At 57.3% G+C, this 14,816-nt stretch overlaps 1 protein-coding gene across 1 annotated transcript in view; it reads right to left on the bottom strand.

The window, feature by feature from the left end:
- The window catches only part of TRANK1 (tetratricopeptide repeat and ankyrin repeat containing 1), a 44,396-nt gene extending 30,437 nt beyond the window's left edge, over positions 1 to 13,959 (bottom strand). Inside the window, exons 1-11 of the mRNA XM_036737605.1 lie at positions 13,832 to 13,959; positions 11,607 to 11,733; positions 9,307 to 9,457; positions 7,940 to 8,058; positions 7,471 to 7,554; positions 7,060 to 7,198; positions 6,503 to 6,634; positions 5,411 to 5,588; positions 5,089 to 5,091; positions 951 to 1,141; positions 192 to 446 (exon numbers count right to left, since the gene is read on the bottom strand). Coding sequence (XP_036593500.1) covers positions 192 to 446; positions 951 to 1,141; positions 5,089 to 5,091; positions 5,411 to 5,588; positions 6,503 to 6,634; positions 7,060 to 7,198; positions 7,471 to 7,554; positions 7,940 to 8,058; positions 9,307 to 9,457; positions 11,607 to 11,733; positions 13,832 to 13,959 — 1,507 coding nt within the window. The remainder of the gene's footprint in view (positions 1 to 191; positions 447 to 950; positions 1,142 to 5,088; positions 5,092 to 5,410; positions 5,589 to 6,502; positions 6,635 to 7,059; positions 7,199 to 7,470; positions 7,555 to 7,939; positions 8,059 to 9,306; positions 9,458 to 11,606; positions 11,734 to 13,831) is intronic.
- Positions 13,960 to 14,816: the final 857 nt, after the last annotated feature.

Genomic DNA, 14,816 nt, shown 5'->3' with positions numbered 1-14,816 from the left:
AGCTGGGAGGAGATGGGGCCGCCCCCAGGTGGCGGGCAGGCCAGGTGGAAGGAGATGGGGGCCCCCCCAGGTGGTGGGCAGGCCAGGTGGGAGGAGATGGGGCCCTGGGTGGCGGGCTGGGCAGAAGGGGGGGGGGCCTGTCCGGGAGGAGACGGGCGAGCCAGCCCACTCCCACTCCCACTCCCACTCACCGCCGCAGTCAATCAGACAGCCCAGGAGGTAGATGCGGCGCCGGTCCCAATGGCTGAGGTGCTGGATCACAGTGCGGATGTCCAGGTCCGAGAAGTTACAGTTCTTGATGAGGCCGTCGGCCACGGACGACTCGTCGTTGGCCTTGCCGGTCAGCAGGAGCAGGACCTCGTGCCACTTCTGCTTCTCCAGCAGCAGCCGGATGAAGGCGCTGGCACATGCGTGGTTGAACTCGCAAACGACGTGGCGGGGGAGAACTGTGGAAACAGAGGAGGGGGCACGACTGACCCAGGGTTGCCCCAACGGCCCAAGGCCAGCAGTGGCATCTGAGGAGCTGCGCTCCGGGGGCAGAGAGGGCCCCAGCTGTCCTCAGGATCCTCTTCCAGAGCACTCCAAACCTGGACTCGTGAGGGAAGTCTCAGGGTGGGGATTCGGGCTCCCAGGAACCAGTCCTGGGCAGTCTCATCAGAGAAGTGGGGCCCCTCGGCCCCAGCCACACTCCCCTGGAGGCTCAGTCAGGCCCCCTTCCCACCACACGGCCACACTCCAGGGGGCTCCCTTCCGCCCATCTGCACTCCGGGCCTATTTCTGGCTCCAAGGAAGACCCTCTGGATCCTGTCAGATTTCTTTCCTCTTCTTCCCATAAAACTTGGGAGGCGGGGGAGGGGATGGGAAGAGAGAAGCTCCTGGCACACTCCCCCAGGGGCTGTACCCAGGGGATGACAGCCTGAGGTTCCAAGTGGCCCCTGGATGGCTCTTACCCTGGATGGTGGACAGAAGGCGCAGGAACCTCTGGACCACCTCGTGCTTAAGCAGCCCCTTCTGCTGGGACCGGTTCTCCGTACACAGGTACTGAATGAAGGGCTCCAGGATGTCCAGAAAGGCGTGGCTCTCCCGCAGGGAGGGGTCATTCACATTCTGGCCTGTAATACACAGTGACATCTTGGGTCTCCTGGGCCCAGGCCAGGAGGGAGAAGTAATTAATGCCTGGCCCTGCCCACGACATCCCCCCAGGAGAGATAGAGGGAAGTCAAACCTTGTTAATTACAGCACCCCCCCCCCAGCACCCCCCAGAGAGAGAGGCCTCAAACCTGGTTACTTACAGCCCCTCCAGCCCCCACCAGGTCCCCCCCAGGAGAGAGAGGGGCCTCAAACCTTGTTAATTACAGCCCCTCCCATCCCCACCAAGACAGACAGGCCTCAAACCTTGTTAATTACAGCCCCTCCAGCTCCCCCCATGCCCCCCAGGAGAGAGAGGGGCCTCAAACCTTGTTAATTACAGCCCCCCCCAGCCCCCTCCCATCCCCACCAAGACAGACAGGCCTCAAACCTTGTTAATTACAGCCCCTCCAGCTCCCCCCCCATACCCCCCAGGAGAGGGGGGGGGGCCTCAAACCTTGTTAATTACAGCCCCCTCACCACATTCCCCCCCAGGAGAGACACAGGGGCCTCAAACCTTGTTAATTACAGCACCCCCCCCCCCAACATCCCCCACACCAGCCACTCTCCCAGGACAGACGGAAGAATACACTCACAGCCAGTCTCCATGCTGCAGGCCCCAAGCCCCACACCCCTGTGCCTGTGAGAGCGACCCTCCAGCAGTCAATGGTCAGTCCACTGCAGGGATGAAGTGCCTACCAAGGAGCACCAGCTATGCCTGGGGCCTGAGCTACATGGAAAACCTCTGCCCACATGGGCATGTGCTGCCACCTAGTGGTTTCTCCAGGAAAGGGCAGTCCAGAGTCAGCACCCACCTGGGCGGAGCCTGGCCAAGACCCCAGCACCAGAGAGGCTGGACTGCCAACCCTGACCCCATGGTGGGTGGCCTCTGAGCCCCTCCCTCACCTCCATGTTTTTCTTCCTCCCTTCCCCCTCCCCCCTCAGCTAAGACCCCGCCGTTCTCCGAGTTCCCCCTTCTCTCCTCCTCCTCCTCTCCCATCACTCGGGCACCTTCTGCCCCTGTCCCATAAAGATGCAGCCTGACTCCTCACTCCAAGACTTAAGTGTGAAGCCCTTCCAGTCTGTCTCCTCCAGCGGACTGCTCTCTCTAATGCCCTGCTTCTCACTTACTTTGTCTCTCCCTCTCTACTGGATTCTCCCCTCCTGCCTACAGACATGCCCGTGTCTCCCTCATCTTCAACACTCGCTCACGTGGCCTTTCCATCCCCCCAGCTATTCACTGTACCACAGCTCTCCTCCCTTTTGTGGGCAAGTGGCCAGAAAAGGCCATATACACCAGGGGCCTCCACACCCCATCCGCTCTCTCTGAACTCTCTGCATTCTGGCTTCCACCTGGACTCACATCCCGCAGAAGGCGCTCTCTCTCTCCTAACAGAGCCATCCAAGGTCTTTTCTCGATTCTAATTCTCCTCTGACCTCTCTGTGGCCTCTGACACCACTGACCGGTCTCCCCTTCCTGATCCAGATTGCTCAGATGGATCCTGTATCGTTTTTAATTGATTCTCTCTACAATTCCCTGATCTTGTCCTGTAGCTGCTAAGTCACGGCTTTTTGTCACAGAACTGAGTTCAGATTTCAGCTGGCCTGTAGCAGGCTAAGTCCTTTCGCTCTTCACTGTTCTATCCATGCCTCAAGGGGCTGTGCTGCTTTGGGGGTGCAGGCGGATACCGGGAGGTTGGTCCAGTATCTTTGCACCACCTAGCGATCCTTCAAGGATGCCAGGGTTGTTTGTCCAAAGGAGCCAGGGCCCTATCTCTGACCTCGCAGGAAGATTCAAACAATGAACACCCGTTACTCACAGGAGAGAAGGAGGGGCTTGTGGGCAGCCCCTCACTCCAATTTCCAACCTCTCATATTATCCCCCAGCCTCAGCCCTGCACCTGACCATACTTGTTCCCTGCCCACAATACCTCATTCTTTGTTATGGACGCCCCAAAACTGTTCCCCTCCCTCGGGGTCTTGGCTTTGCTGAGGAAGCTGAGCTCCTGTGTGCTGGTAAATTCACACTTTACTAATAAACTGATCATGCTTGGAACTTTGTGCCTCGGTTTACCTGATTTTAACTGTGACAATACTCTCTCTTCTCTAGGTTTTTTGGACCCCTGTTCTCTCCTGGTTCTCCTCCTACCTCTCCAACAATTCCTCTGTCTCCTTTAGTGGACCTTCATCCGTGTCATGACTACTAACTGCGGCCACCCCAGCCCAGCCCCGACCTTGCCTCACAGCATTCTAAGATGCCTCCAAAGCAGCCTTCTGACCCCCACTCCCACTGCTGGTGCCCATCCTCCCCCAAGCATTCTGCACCTACTCGACACTTATTTTTCTGTTGAGGTTGTGTGTCCTCCTTCCCTCCCCCCAAGGACACTTCCTGTGGGCAGGCACTGCTTCCCTTTGGGGTTTCGGTCCCCAGCCCATAGCACATACAGCAGGCATTTAATAAATAATTGAATAAGAACAGATGGATTTGAATACACGAAAAGGGTTTGATTATGTAAAAATAAAGAGTTTTGGTACAACAACAAGTAACATCCAGGACTTTTAGAAGGGAGAGATGGGGGCGGGAGGGGCCTATGCCACAAACAATTCTGCTAAAAGCGATGAACAAGGGGACCAAACCGTGGAAGAGGGCCAAGACCCACTGCCCACCAGGAGATGGTCTAAGGACATGAGAGGCAGTCTGCAGAGGAAGACTAACCCATCAATCGTCAATAACCGCCCAGATGAACCATGTCTGGACTCGGAGAAATGGCATTCTAAGCACTCTCCCTGACACCCCCTGAACTCACCAAAAGGGTTCAAGATAGGAAAGTCCATGACGGCACAGCCGTGAAGAAGGACACGCCTTCCCCTAGTGGTGGCGCCATGGATGGGTGCCACCTTTTTGGGCAAGGGTTATCACAATACAGCCCAAGAGCCACAACATAGTTCCTGCTGTTGGCCCCAGGCATTCACAGCTAAGATGGCACTGGCAAGGAGAAAGATATTTCCAGCAGGTGTGTCAGTCAGAGCTAGCCCATAAGGATGGCTGACCAGGCTGTGAAGGTCTGGGAACAGAAGGACATCTATGCCCATCAGGAAAGCTAACTAAGAAGACTACAAAGAACTAGGAGATGCCTTCCAGGAAGCAATACCAGCCCCAACTCCGGCAGCAACAGCCATGACCGGATCCCAAAAATGGGGAAGAAAAAGGAAAAGATCCGACAGGAGGGAGAGAGCAGACGGGAGATGCTGTTACCACCGTGGCCAATGGCCCAACGTTGCTCGAAAAGGGAACAATGAAACTTGTGATGGCAGTGAGAGGCCAGAGCCGGGCACCAGCCTGAGGCCTCCGAGCTCATTCTGAGGAGGTGCCAACAAGGCTGATTGGGCACCACGCGGGCAAAGCTGAGTGTGCCACCCTGCTATGGGGGACACAGTGTAGACAACGCAGAGGAAGGAAGGGACACAAGATGCCAAGAGGCAGAAAGTGCTAACCATGAGGGAGACCAGGCAAGGTGAGAGTCATTCCCTAAAGGGAGGGGACACAGTGTAGACACAGCAAAGGGAGGAAGATTGGGCCACGGAATGCCGAGAGGTAGAAAGCACCCCCCCCCCACAGGGGAACCAGGCAGGGCCTCTGGGAGAGGGGGCATGTCAGGGATTCCAGGAAGCAGGGGACAGAAGGGAGGGCCCTCCAAGAAGCCAATGGACAAACCTTGACTAATGCCCTACAGTGTGCCAGGTTCAGGCATTTCTATAACTGTGACTGAGCAGCTAGGGGCACCTCCCGGGCCCTCCCTTGTTGGACTGGATGGGAGGAAGGTGTCTGAAGGCAAGGACTGTTAACTAAGCTGAGAATGGGAAGCTGAAGGCCATGAGATTCTCCCTTGAGACTGAATTGGGGGTGCTACCTTCCCCAAGAAGTGGAAGATCTGGAGGGGAGGGGGCTTTGGAAGAAACCCACTGAGTACGAGAGGCAGCATGGCATCCTGGAAAGAACTCTGACCTTGGAGGCACAGGACTCAAGTTCAAATCTCAGGCCTGCCACTCATGACCCACATGATGCTGGACAAGAAACCAAGCCTCCCTGGGTGTTCATCTCTTCCACAGAAAGGGAGAGGGCTGGATGGGGAATAGCAGAGGGCCCCTGGCACCCGGCTGGCCCTGTGCATGATGGGAAAAGCCATCATAACATGCTAGCTGACATGAGAGGGCCACAGCAAACCCCCAAAGCAGGGCTGGTGTTCGAGCCCTGAACAGGCATACGTGTATATGTGTGCACATACCTGAGGCACCCTTGGCACAGCCCCGCTTGCGGCTATCCAAGAAGGAGTTGATTTTGTCCACAGCCTTGAAGTTCTTGTTGCGCTTGAGGATATCGATGGCACAGCGCGCCTGCTTGTCCACAATGGTGGGGTCTATCCCCAAGTACAGGAGCATCTGCACATCCTCAGTCTGCCCTAGAGATAGAAGGACCAGTCGCTGCCGGGGCCATGGTGGGGGGAGGGCTGGCAGAGGCCCCACTCAGAATCACCCCAGGAAGACAGAACTGCCCCCCCAACCATCCTGCCATCCATCGGTCCAATCTGCTCCCTGGCAACAGCCAGCAAGAGCGTGGTTACCAGGCAGTGACGTTGCCTAGCAACAATCATCAGAGGCAGAGATTTTGCGAAATGTTTCATTCCCCTGTGCTCTAAAAGAAAAACAGGAAGTGTGGGGGGAGGGGTGCCCAGATGGGCCTAGGCCACTGACATGGTGTGGCATCAGGAGCCTGGGCCTGCTGCCCCACTCTTCCTCCTGGGGGAGCCCAACGTGCTGTCACCCACCCAATGCTTAAGGCTTCCTGGCCCCAGTGGCTCAGCTCCCCAAGCTCTGAGCCTGTGCCCCCTCCTTTTGGCCCCCTGGCCTTCCCCAAGGATGACAGGAATGCCCAGGCTCACCCAGCTCTGCCCCAGTACACAGGCTTTCTCAGAATCCCAGCACCCAGCCCACAGCCAGATGGGGGGAGCACCCAGCAAGCCCCCTGCACCAGGTGATCTCATGAACAATTGGAACGCTGCCCAAGTAGTCCCTGCATACCAGGGGGCAGCCGACCTTGGTGAGGCTCTGGCTCTTTCTGAAATATTTCTCTGTAGGTTTTCAACTTCAAAACTCAGATTTCTATCTTGGGCATGCCATCAGTGACAGACCCTTCCTCGTCCTGTGGCTCCAGGACCCAGACCACCAAAGGGGACCCCACGGGAGCTGGGGGGATCAGCAGAGCCCTGACCTCGCCCCACCCCAGAAAGGCACCTCAGAGCTGGGGGGCTCTGAGCACTCACGGGAGCCTCGGGCATCCTTCTCCCGCCCCCTGGGGCCCACCCTGGCTCCTTACGTCTGCCGAGGTACCCGGAGCAGTGAGAGGCCACAATGTGCAGGAGGGTACAGCCATCAGCATCCGTCTGGTTAATGTCCGCTCTCAGCTCGGGCTTCTGGTCCATCAGCCACCTGAACAGGTGGTTTTCCTCTGAAGCAAATTCAAAAACAGCCCAGTGACCCTTCTGACTGGACAGAAGATCGGGCCTGGGCCAGGAGGCAGTCAGGGAGCGAATGACCCGACGGTCACTCCCACATCCCACCCAGGCGCAGGAGGGGCAAGGCAGGTAAATCCAGAGGTCCTCCTCCTGGAGCAGGCAAGGCCCTCCACCCATCGACATGAAGCCTCTCCTTTCCCACAGGAGGCGCCTGACGCTCAGACAGCAACCTCCCCAAGGACACACATGCCCCAGAGTGGACGTCCTGCCCACCAGCTGGGGCCAACCCTGAGTCAGGCTTTTGGGGGCCAGTCAGGGAAGTCTGGACAGTGCCCCCCTCTGAGGACCCGCTGGTCCAACCACTGGGAGGAGGGCCTGGGCTGGGCACAGGGGCCCTCGCCCACTGTGGGGCACTCACTTGCTCGGATGCAGAGTTTCATGATGGCATGCAGGGGGTAGGGCCCGATGCTTTGGACACTGGCCCCCAGCGAGATCAGCCACTGCACGAGCTTAGGAATCTGCTCCATCTTCTCATAGTGACCGAAGAGAACGTATTTCTGGGGACACACGAAGGCCTCGCTGGGGGTGCCAGTCAGCATGCGCGTCTCTCTCATGCCTGCCAACGCCTCCCAGGGTACCGTCCCCAACCCCCCACACCGCTGGCAGAAATCACAGCCTGAAGCCAGTGACTCCTGGGGAGCCCCCTCAGAAGGCCTCCAGTGAGAGGCGGAGACGGTAGAGGGGTGGAGGTGGGGGAAGGTGCCATCCCATCAGCATAGGGCAAAAGCAAAGGAAAGCGCCCCCTCCAACCCAGGCCCAGCCCCCATACCTCAAAGAGACCCTTCAGGGACAGGTCAGATACCCTCAGGTCACGGGGCAGCTTATCCTTCTTAGTGCACAGAAGAAGGAAGGACTAGGAAGGGAAAAAAGCTGGTGAGCACCCCCCAGGGGTGGGGCCTCCCCTGGATATGGCCTTGTCTAGAGGGCCCCCCCCCCCATACAGCCGCATCTAGAGGGCCCCCCAGGGGTGGGAGCCTCCCATGGAGACAGTCACACCTAGAGGGCAACCCAAGAGCCCAGTGTAGTCCCAGAATTCCACAGTGCCAGGAAGGGATTCTAAGGAAGGGAGCCACCACCTCCTGGGGACAGCCTGCTCCACTGTGGGACAGCTCTCAGGCTGGGGAGGAAGGTTCTCCTGACCTCTCCACCTCCAGCCTGGGCTGCCTGCGGCTGAACAGCCTGAGCCAAGACAGAAGGGCTCATGTCCCATTGGCCCCGCCACACCCCGCACCACTCACATGCCACAGCCCCTTCTTGGCCAGTTTCTCGATGACCACCTGCCAGACACTGGCGTCGAAGCCCACGCTGAAAATCTTTTCAAAGAAGGGCAGGAAGCTGCGCAGGATGATGTGCTCCCCTGGGGAGGTGAGAGGGCAGCGTCCAACAGAGCCTCCGACAGGCAGGGCTGGGAGCTGCACGCCCCCTCTCCCACCCCTCTGCAGGCCGCCCCAGTCAGAGCCCAGCGTGAGCAACGCTGCGGTGTGTAGGGTCTGGAGGAGGGCCTGGGGGGAGGGGGGAGTCCGCATCCCATGAGCAGGGGCTGAAGGACCTGGGGACTTCAGGTGACATAGAGGCCATCCACAAAGAATGGGGGGGTGGGGGGAGCAAGGCTGGTGCCCAGAAGGAGGCCCAGAGGCAACAGGCCAGGGGAAGGCACAGCATCGGAACAACTTCCTCAGCTGGCAGGGACAGCTGGGGGAGGGGCTAAGCTCCCCTCCCATGGGGGGGTCCCCAGCAGAGGCACCTCTGGGAGCCAGGCAGCCCCCCCCTTTGTCCCCCAGATCCCAATCCCACCTTTCCACAGGCACATAAGGCTAAAGAAGACTCAGTGAGCTTGGAGTTGGGCTGGCCACAAGCCAATACAGCAGCTGGGCGGGCCAGGGGGCCAGGCCTCTCCAGCTATGCCCTGAAGGCCAGGACTCCAATGGGCAGAGATAAAGGCACTGTTCTCTTCACACCCGTCCTGAGGCGGGTCCTTGGCCCAACCACTGGGCTTTGGGCATCATCAGAGACGAATTCTCTTCTCCTTTAACAATCTCCTTCCTCCCCATTAAGAGTGTCTGCCCTTTAACATTTAAGGTGTTTTCTTTTTTCACTGAGTTCACTGAGACAACATATGAGATGGTAGCAAAGAGGTGATTTCCATTTGGCAGATGAGGAAACAGAGGCAACGGGAGGTTAGACCCCAAACGCAGTCACCCCGAAGTCCCCAGAAAAGCAGGTTTTTGGAAGCACCTGCCCAGGTCTCTGGTGTCCCTAGGCTCCAATGGTGAGGGGACAGAAAGGGGACAGGAATCAGGAGGTGAGCTCAGCAGACTGCCTGCCTGCCTACATGCTCAGGGGTCGCTCTCCTAGACTCGGGGGGGATGCAGCAGCCCCCACTACCACGTGTCTGTCAAGCCTGGGCCAGGGAGGGAGAGCCTTCTCTCCAGAAGAGGATGAACCTGCCTGGGAGACTGGCCTCCTGCTCCAGGCCAACAATGGGCCAAGGAACGCTGACTAAGGAGAAGCTGGCGCCAAGGTCAAGAAGCCAGCAGCCATGGTGACCCCCCACAACAAGGCGAGGATTGGGGATCACTTCCCCCCTACCCCACCCCTTACTTACCACTGATGGTGGTAAAGATGCCCACAATGAGGTCCGAGATCTGCACCTGGTCTGGGGAGCTCTGCAGGATGCGCAGACCCTCCAGAAACATCTGCGCGGCCTCATAGGGCTGCAGGAGCTGCAGGAGCGAGTAGCCAGCTCGGTAGTAGCCCTGGGGTAGAGAGGAGAGACAGGAGCATCACTGGACCCCAGCCCTTCAGCGGGAGGAGCAAGAGGAGGACCACCACGAGCGTAGGAATGCTCTGCTTGGTCTCAAAGCCAAGACCCGGCTTCCGCACCCTGGATGTGAGCCACCCTGGGCCAGTCCTCATGAAGGACTCAAAAAGCAACTGTGCTCGGCCCGCTCGCAGGACCACGCTGAGCATGCAATGACAGTGGAGGAGAGAGAAGAGATGGGCTGCCCTGCCCGTGTGTTCAGAGCTCAGCCAGACAACAGACGCGAGAAGACCCCAGCCCCGGGGGTCCAGGCAAGATAAGGGCAAGCAGTGCCCAGGGCATGTCCTCTCTAGACACTGGGGACAGGCCAAGGGGGACAGAGGGTCTTAGCCCGCCCCTCTCTGAAAGCGGTCTCTGTGTGCCCGGAGGAGGATGAGGGAAACCATAAACGGAAGGGGATGATCTGCCAATCCAAGCACCCCGGACACCTGTGACCACAGCAGCTGCCCCAGTGCTGCAAGCTGAAGCTGCCCCTTTGTGGGGACCACAGTGAGCAGTGGGGGCCACCATGGGGTGCCCGAGTGGCCACGCCCCTGCCCCAAGTTGAAAGGCAGGCCTAGTGCGGGGACACAGGCCAGCTATGGACCGGGAGAGAGTAGCAGCCTGGGGCTGCAAAGAAGAGGCACCTTTGGAGCAGGGCCTCGAAGGACAGCCAGAATTCCAACAGGCAACTAGCCATCAGGCACAGAAGAGAGTCTCATAGCACCAGCAAGGGGCACGAACACCAGAGCCTCTGGCAAGAGAGCACATAAAGGGGCTTAGGCCAAAGCAAGCCTGTGGAGGGCCTTGAATGCCAAGCTCAGAAATCTCGATCAGAATGGCCAGGCCACAGGGAGCCAGGGATGGTTTGATAACATGCGGTTAACACAAGATCTCTGCATTTCAGAAAATCAACCCAGCAGCCGGGGGGGGCGGGGTGCGGGCAGGGAATAGAAGGCAGCCCATCCATGGAAGACATGGCGAGGGCGCTAGAGAAAAGGGGCGCGATGAACCTCGGGAGGGGGTGCCCACTCTGCCTTTGGCTCATGGAGGAGGGGTGGGCCCTATTTCCTAAGCTTTTCTTTCCCAAGCTTGGAGGATCCCCTTCTTATGCCATTTAGGGGGAAGCCCGGCAGTAGCCTGGGTGCTCGCAAGGCACATCCCCAAAGCCCTCCTCTCCCCCAAGCCAGAGCAGGGGCCAGGGAGTGGGAAGGCCAACTTGTCGGAAGACTCAGGGGCCCCTCCCAGAAGTGAGGATTACCTACTTTGATCTCAGAGACTCCTGACCCCCAAAGAGAAGTTCTGCAAAAATGAGCACCCGGAAGCTGCAGGTAAAGCACCCTTGGGCCCTGAGGGTATGGAGCAGGCAGGGCCCAGGCCTCCGGGACTCACTTGGCCACCCATAATGCTGTGGAGGCAGCCCCCCCTCCCGCCCCTCCAATGACCACTGACACTCCATCCGTGCGTCCTGCCTCCCCTAAGACAATCTGGAGACACTCTTGCTTTTCTCCTCCCAGGTCTCCCGTGGCACCAAGAAGCTCAAGGAATGGTGCACAAGGAATAGTAACTGCCTCCCCTAGGCTGAATGACAGGCTGCTGTCCCTTCGAGCACCAGGGAAAGCATCACCCGATGACTCCAAAGGAATCACCACAAGGGCTTCCTGAATGATCCCTTCATATGGTCCAGGTTTCACTCCCCGCCTGATTTGGCCTGAAAGGACTGACCAGATGCAGAAGTGCAGCCCACCAGAGGCCCCAAGAAGGAAGGGCAAAGGCAGAAGAAGCCTGGGCTAGGTAGGAGCTTGCAGGAAAGCCCCCTCCTCATCTCCCGAGAGAATGAGGAAGCGGCGGCTCAGAGACAGCAAGTAAGTGGGCTGGGGTCACCCAGCAAAGAACAAGCTGGGAAGATCCCACAGGGTGTGGGGGCCACGCTCTGCCCCTAGCCTACACATGCACGTTTCCTTACTCAGCCAGAACTTTTTTCTCTTGTCCTCCAGACAATGTTCGTGGCCTTAGGGAGCCTGTTCAAAGCACAAAGAGAATCCGGTGAGAAGCCCATGGAGAATCTGGCAGACACGACCAGAGTGGGTGGCGCAGTGCATTACCTTGACATAAGAGGGATCCCACTGCAGGCTCTCTTTGGCTGCATAAAACGCCTCATTCCACTTCCCCAGGTTGTAAAACGCGTTGGACTTGTTGCAAAGAAGCACAGCCAGGTCTCTCGGGGGGACCCTGAGGGAAGAACAGAATGCAGACCCTAAGCGCCTGGCCCAGAGCAGGCCACACACCAACAGCGTCAGTCACTTCCACCAAGAGGAAAAGTACAAATACGACATTGACGCGCACCCAGGTGTATGCACGTACCACAGCGCACCGAAGCCAAAGAAGGGGTCACACCAGGGGTCCTGAGTGGGGGACCCTTATTTCCAACCCTAAGAGTCCACAGGACCATCTGGACACAGGACCAGAAAGGACCTTGGACATCATCCCAGTCCACCTGGCTCACTTTTACATGGAAGTAAACTGAGGGAGGTTTAGAAAGGCTGAGAGGCAGCCCCCAGGACTCTTATCCAACACCCCATTCTGTCTGCAACTGTGGGTCTCCTGATTCCCATCAGTCTTCATTGAAACACACATAAATAGGGGCAGCGAGGTGGTGCAGCGAGCAGAACACCAGCCCTGGAGTTGGAAGGACCTGAATTCAAATCCAGCCTCAGACACTTGACACACTTACTAGCTGTGTGACTTTGGGCAAGTTACTTGACCACAATCGCCCTGCCTTGCCCCATCAAAAAAAGATTTAAAAAAAATGATCTGTCACCAAAAAAAAAAAAAGCTTTACCCAATAATGTTTTAGAAAATACCTTCCACATTTAAAATAGACACGCCTGCGTTTACTTGGCTTATAATAGTTAATCACCAGAGTAGAGATAGATTCCTTCACACCCATATGAAAAAGTGCTCCAAATCATGACTGATGAGAAAAATACAGATCAGAAGCACCAAGACACGTCGCCTCATCCCCAAGAGATGGGCCGAGGGAACAAGAGAAGCATCCACACCCTCTGCTAGGCAGGTCCCCAGGGAGTTCAACGACAAACAGAAACCCCCCGGTACGTCAGAGCGGTCCTAACAGTACAATCGGTGCTAGCAAAGAACTCCAGCAAAAGCTGATGCCCCGTGAGATGGAATTCCCTGAGGAGGAGGAGGAGCCTGGCAGCAGGGAAGGCAAACCAAACCAGGAAAACCCAACACGCCACGATGACCAGACAACATAGAAAAGGAGCCGCCCAGCACAAGAGTCTGAGCTGCGTGCGGGGAAGTCGGGACGGCTGAGCCCAGGGCGCAGGGCAGAGCGGACAAGTACCGCGTCCGTCGTGGGAGACTCGGGGGGTTCTGACGAGTCTGGTCAAGTGTTTGGTCTGGCTGGGGCGGGAGGGAGAAGGAACAAACTGGAAACTGTGAACATGAAAACAAAAGCTACTGATAACTTTTAAAGTATGTTCCTGTTTTCTTCTTTTTATGTCTCATTGTCAAAAATTCTTTTAAATGAAATAGTTAATATGTATTTGAAATAAATTATAACTTTCATACAAAAATTGAAAGCCCCTTCCCCCTTTCCTCCTTGGAGGGACTCTTCTCGATGTGGAAAAGGGGAAACCAACCAGCTAAGCCCCATTTTCCCTCCTCAGTGGGTGCTTAGGAAGGGCAGGAACAGGATGCAGTCTGTCCCCTCTAGGAGACAAAGGACCAAGATGTCCAAGGCCTGAGGCCTGAGACAAGAAAGAGCTCCCTTCAGAGAGGGTGCCTCCCTGGGCATGACCCAGGGCACAGCTTTCTCCCCTCTGCACCCAGAGCGAGGTTGTCTGTGCCTCGTGGAACACCCCGAATCACTCAAGATCCCATGGGGTCACCTCTCTCCCCCTCACTCCCTTCTTGCCTCCTCCCTCAGGGCCACCTCTTCAGCCCATCGACCTGGCCTGCCCTTCGCCAGTCTGTGTGGACAAAGGAGTCAGACATCCCGCTGGCTGTGTGCCCCTCCAGATTTAGCCGCCCCTAACCCGCAGATTCAAGAGATCTCAACACTGATTCTTCCTCACACCCCAGCACAAGCTAAAGTCTGATGTAAAACCGAGCAGAAACAAGCCAGGAGGGGCCTGCGGAGTCAGCTGAGGACAAGCAGGTGCCCAGCACCCCCGCAGGTTTCTACCTCTGGCCCTCCTAGGCATTCCCAACAACAGTTAGCAAGACAAAGACAAGCCTAGCTGGGAGGAGGGAGCTCAGGAAACCCGGGCTCCTTCTGTCCAAAGAGGAGAAGTCCGACACTCACCAGTGGTACAAATGGAGCAGAACCTGGATGGCCTCGTCGTATTTTCTGATGGCCAAGGAAAAGTTCCCACTCTTAAAAATCTGGTTTCCAGATTCCTTCAAATACTCAGCATAGGTCGCTGGATCCATTCTGTGCGGGCAGAGAAACAAACAGCGTTAGGCTCAAGCCAGCGGGGCGGGGTGGAGGAGAGGGGGGACTAGGGCTGACCAGCTGCCTCCCTCGGTGAGCGACGGTGAGTTTTGGGGGCCCGCTGCTTTCTGCCTCCATCAAGGGTCCGAGGGGCTATGGAAAGGGTGAGCTTCAGATCCACATGCCCAGCCAGGGGGCTACCCACGTAGGGGCCTCCTCTCAGCTTAATTAAGGAATGGAATCTCCATGGACCCAGAGCACGGGTTTCTTGAGTGGATTCACTTTCAAAACTGACAGGGCATTTTGGCAGGCTGTCCTCACATGAGAACATAAGCTCCTTGAGGGCAGCACTGTGTTTCTGCCTTTCACTGTATCCCCTGTCCTTGGCACAGTGCCTGGCACATAGTAGGTGCTTCCAAATGCTTGCCAACTGACTCAGTGAGTGACTGGTAGATAGCCCCAGCCAGGAAGGGGCAGAGGGAGAGAGGCGGCAGTGATGTCCCCTAAAAAGCTGCTGGAGAACATGAAAATTCCATTTGCAGGACACGTGACCCACAGCAGTGGCAGTGCCAGCTCGTGGTTATCAGGGCTTTTGCCACAATTTCCTCTAGAAACCTGAAAAAAGGGGCATCAACCTTGTCTAATACTCTCTGTCTCCATAACACGCCTATCCCATCCTTGCAGGCAGGCACAGCCTGCCTCATTTTTGCTCTTGTCACCCTGGCCCCCACCCACAGGAGGCAGGGTATGGTGGCTGATTTGAAAAGCCTGAGGAAATGGTCAAGCCAGGGGGATGGAGCCAAGATGGCAGCTGGAAAGCAGGGACTTGCCTAAAGCTCCCCCCTCCCCAGGTCCC

Source organism: Trichosurus vulpecula, chromosome 9 (genome assembly GCF_011100635.1).
Source record: "Trichosurus vulpecula isolate mTriVul1 chromosome 9, mTriVul1.pri, whole genome shotgun sequence".
NCBI classification, from domain to species: domain Eukaryota; kingdom Metazoa; phylum Chordata; class Mammalia; order Diprotodontia; family Phalangeridae; genus Trichosurus; species Trichosurus vulpecula.
The sequence above is the reverse complement of the archived record's forward strand: the minus strand, read 5'-3'. Positions and strand labels throughout refer to the sequence as shown.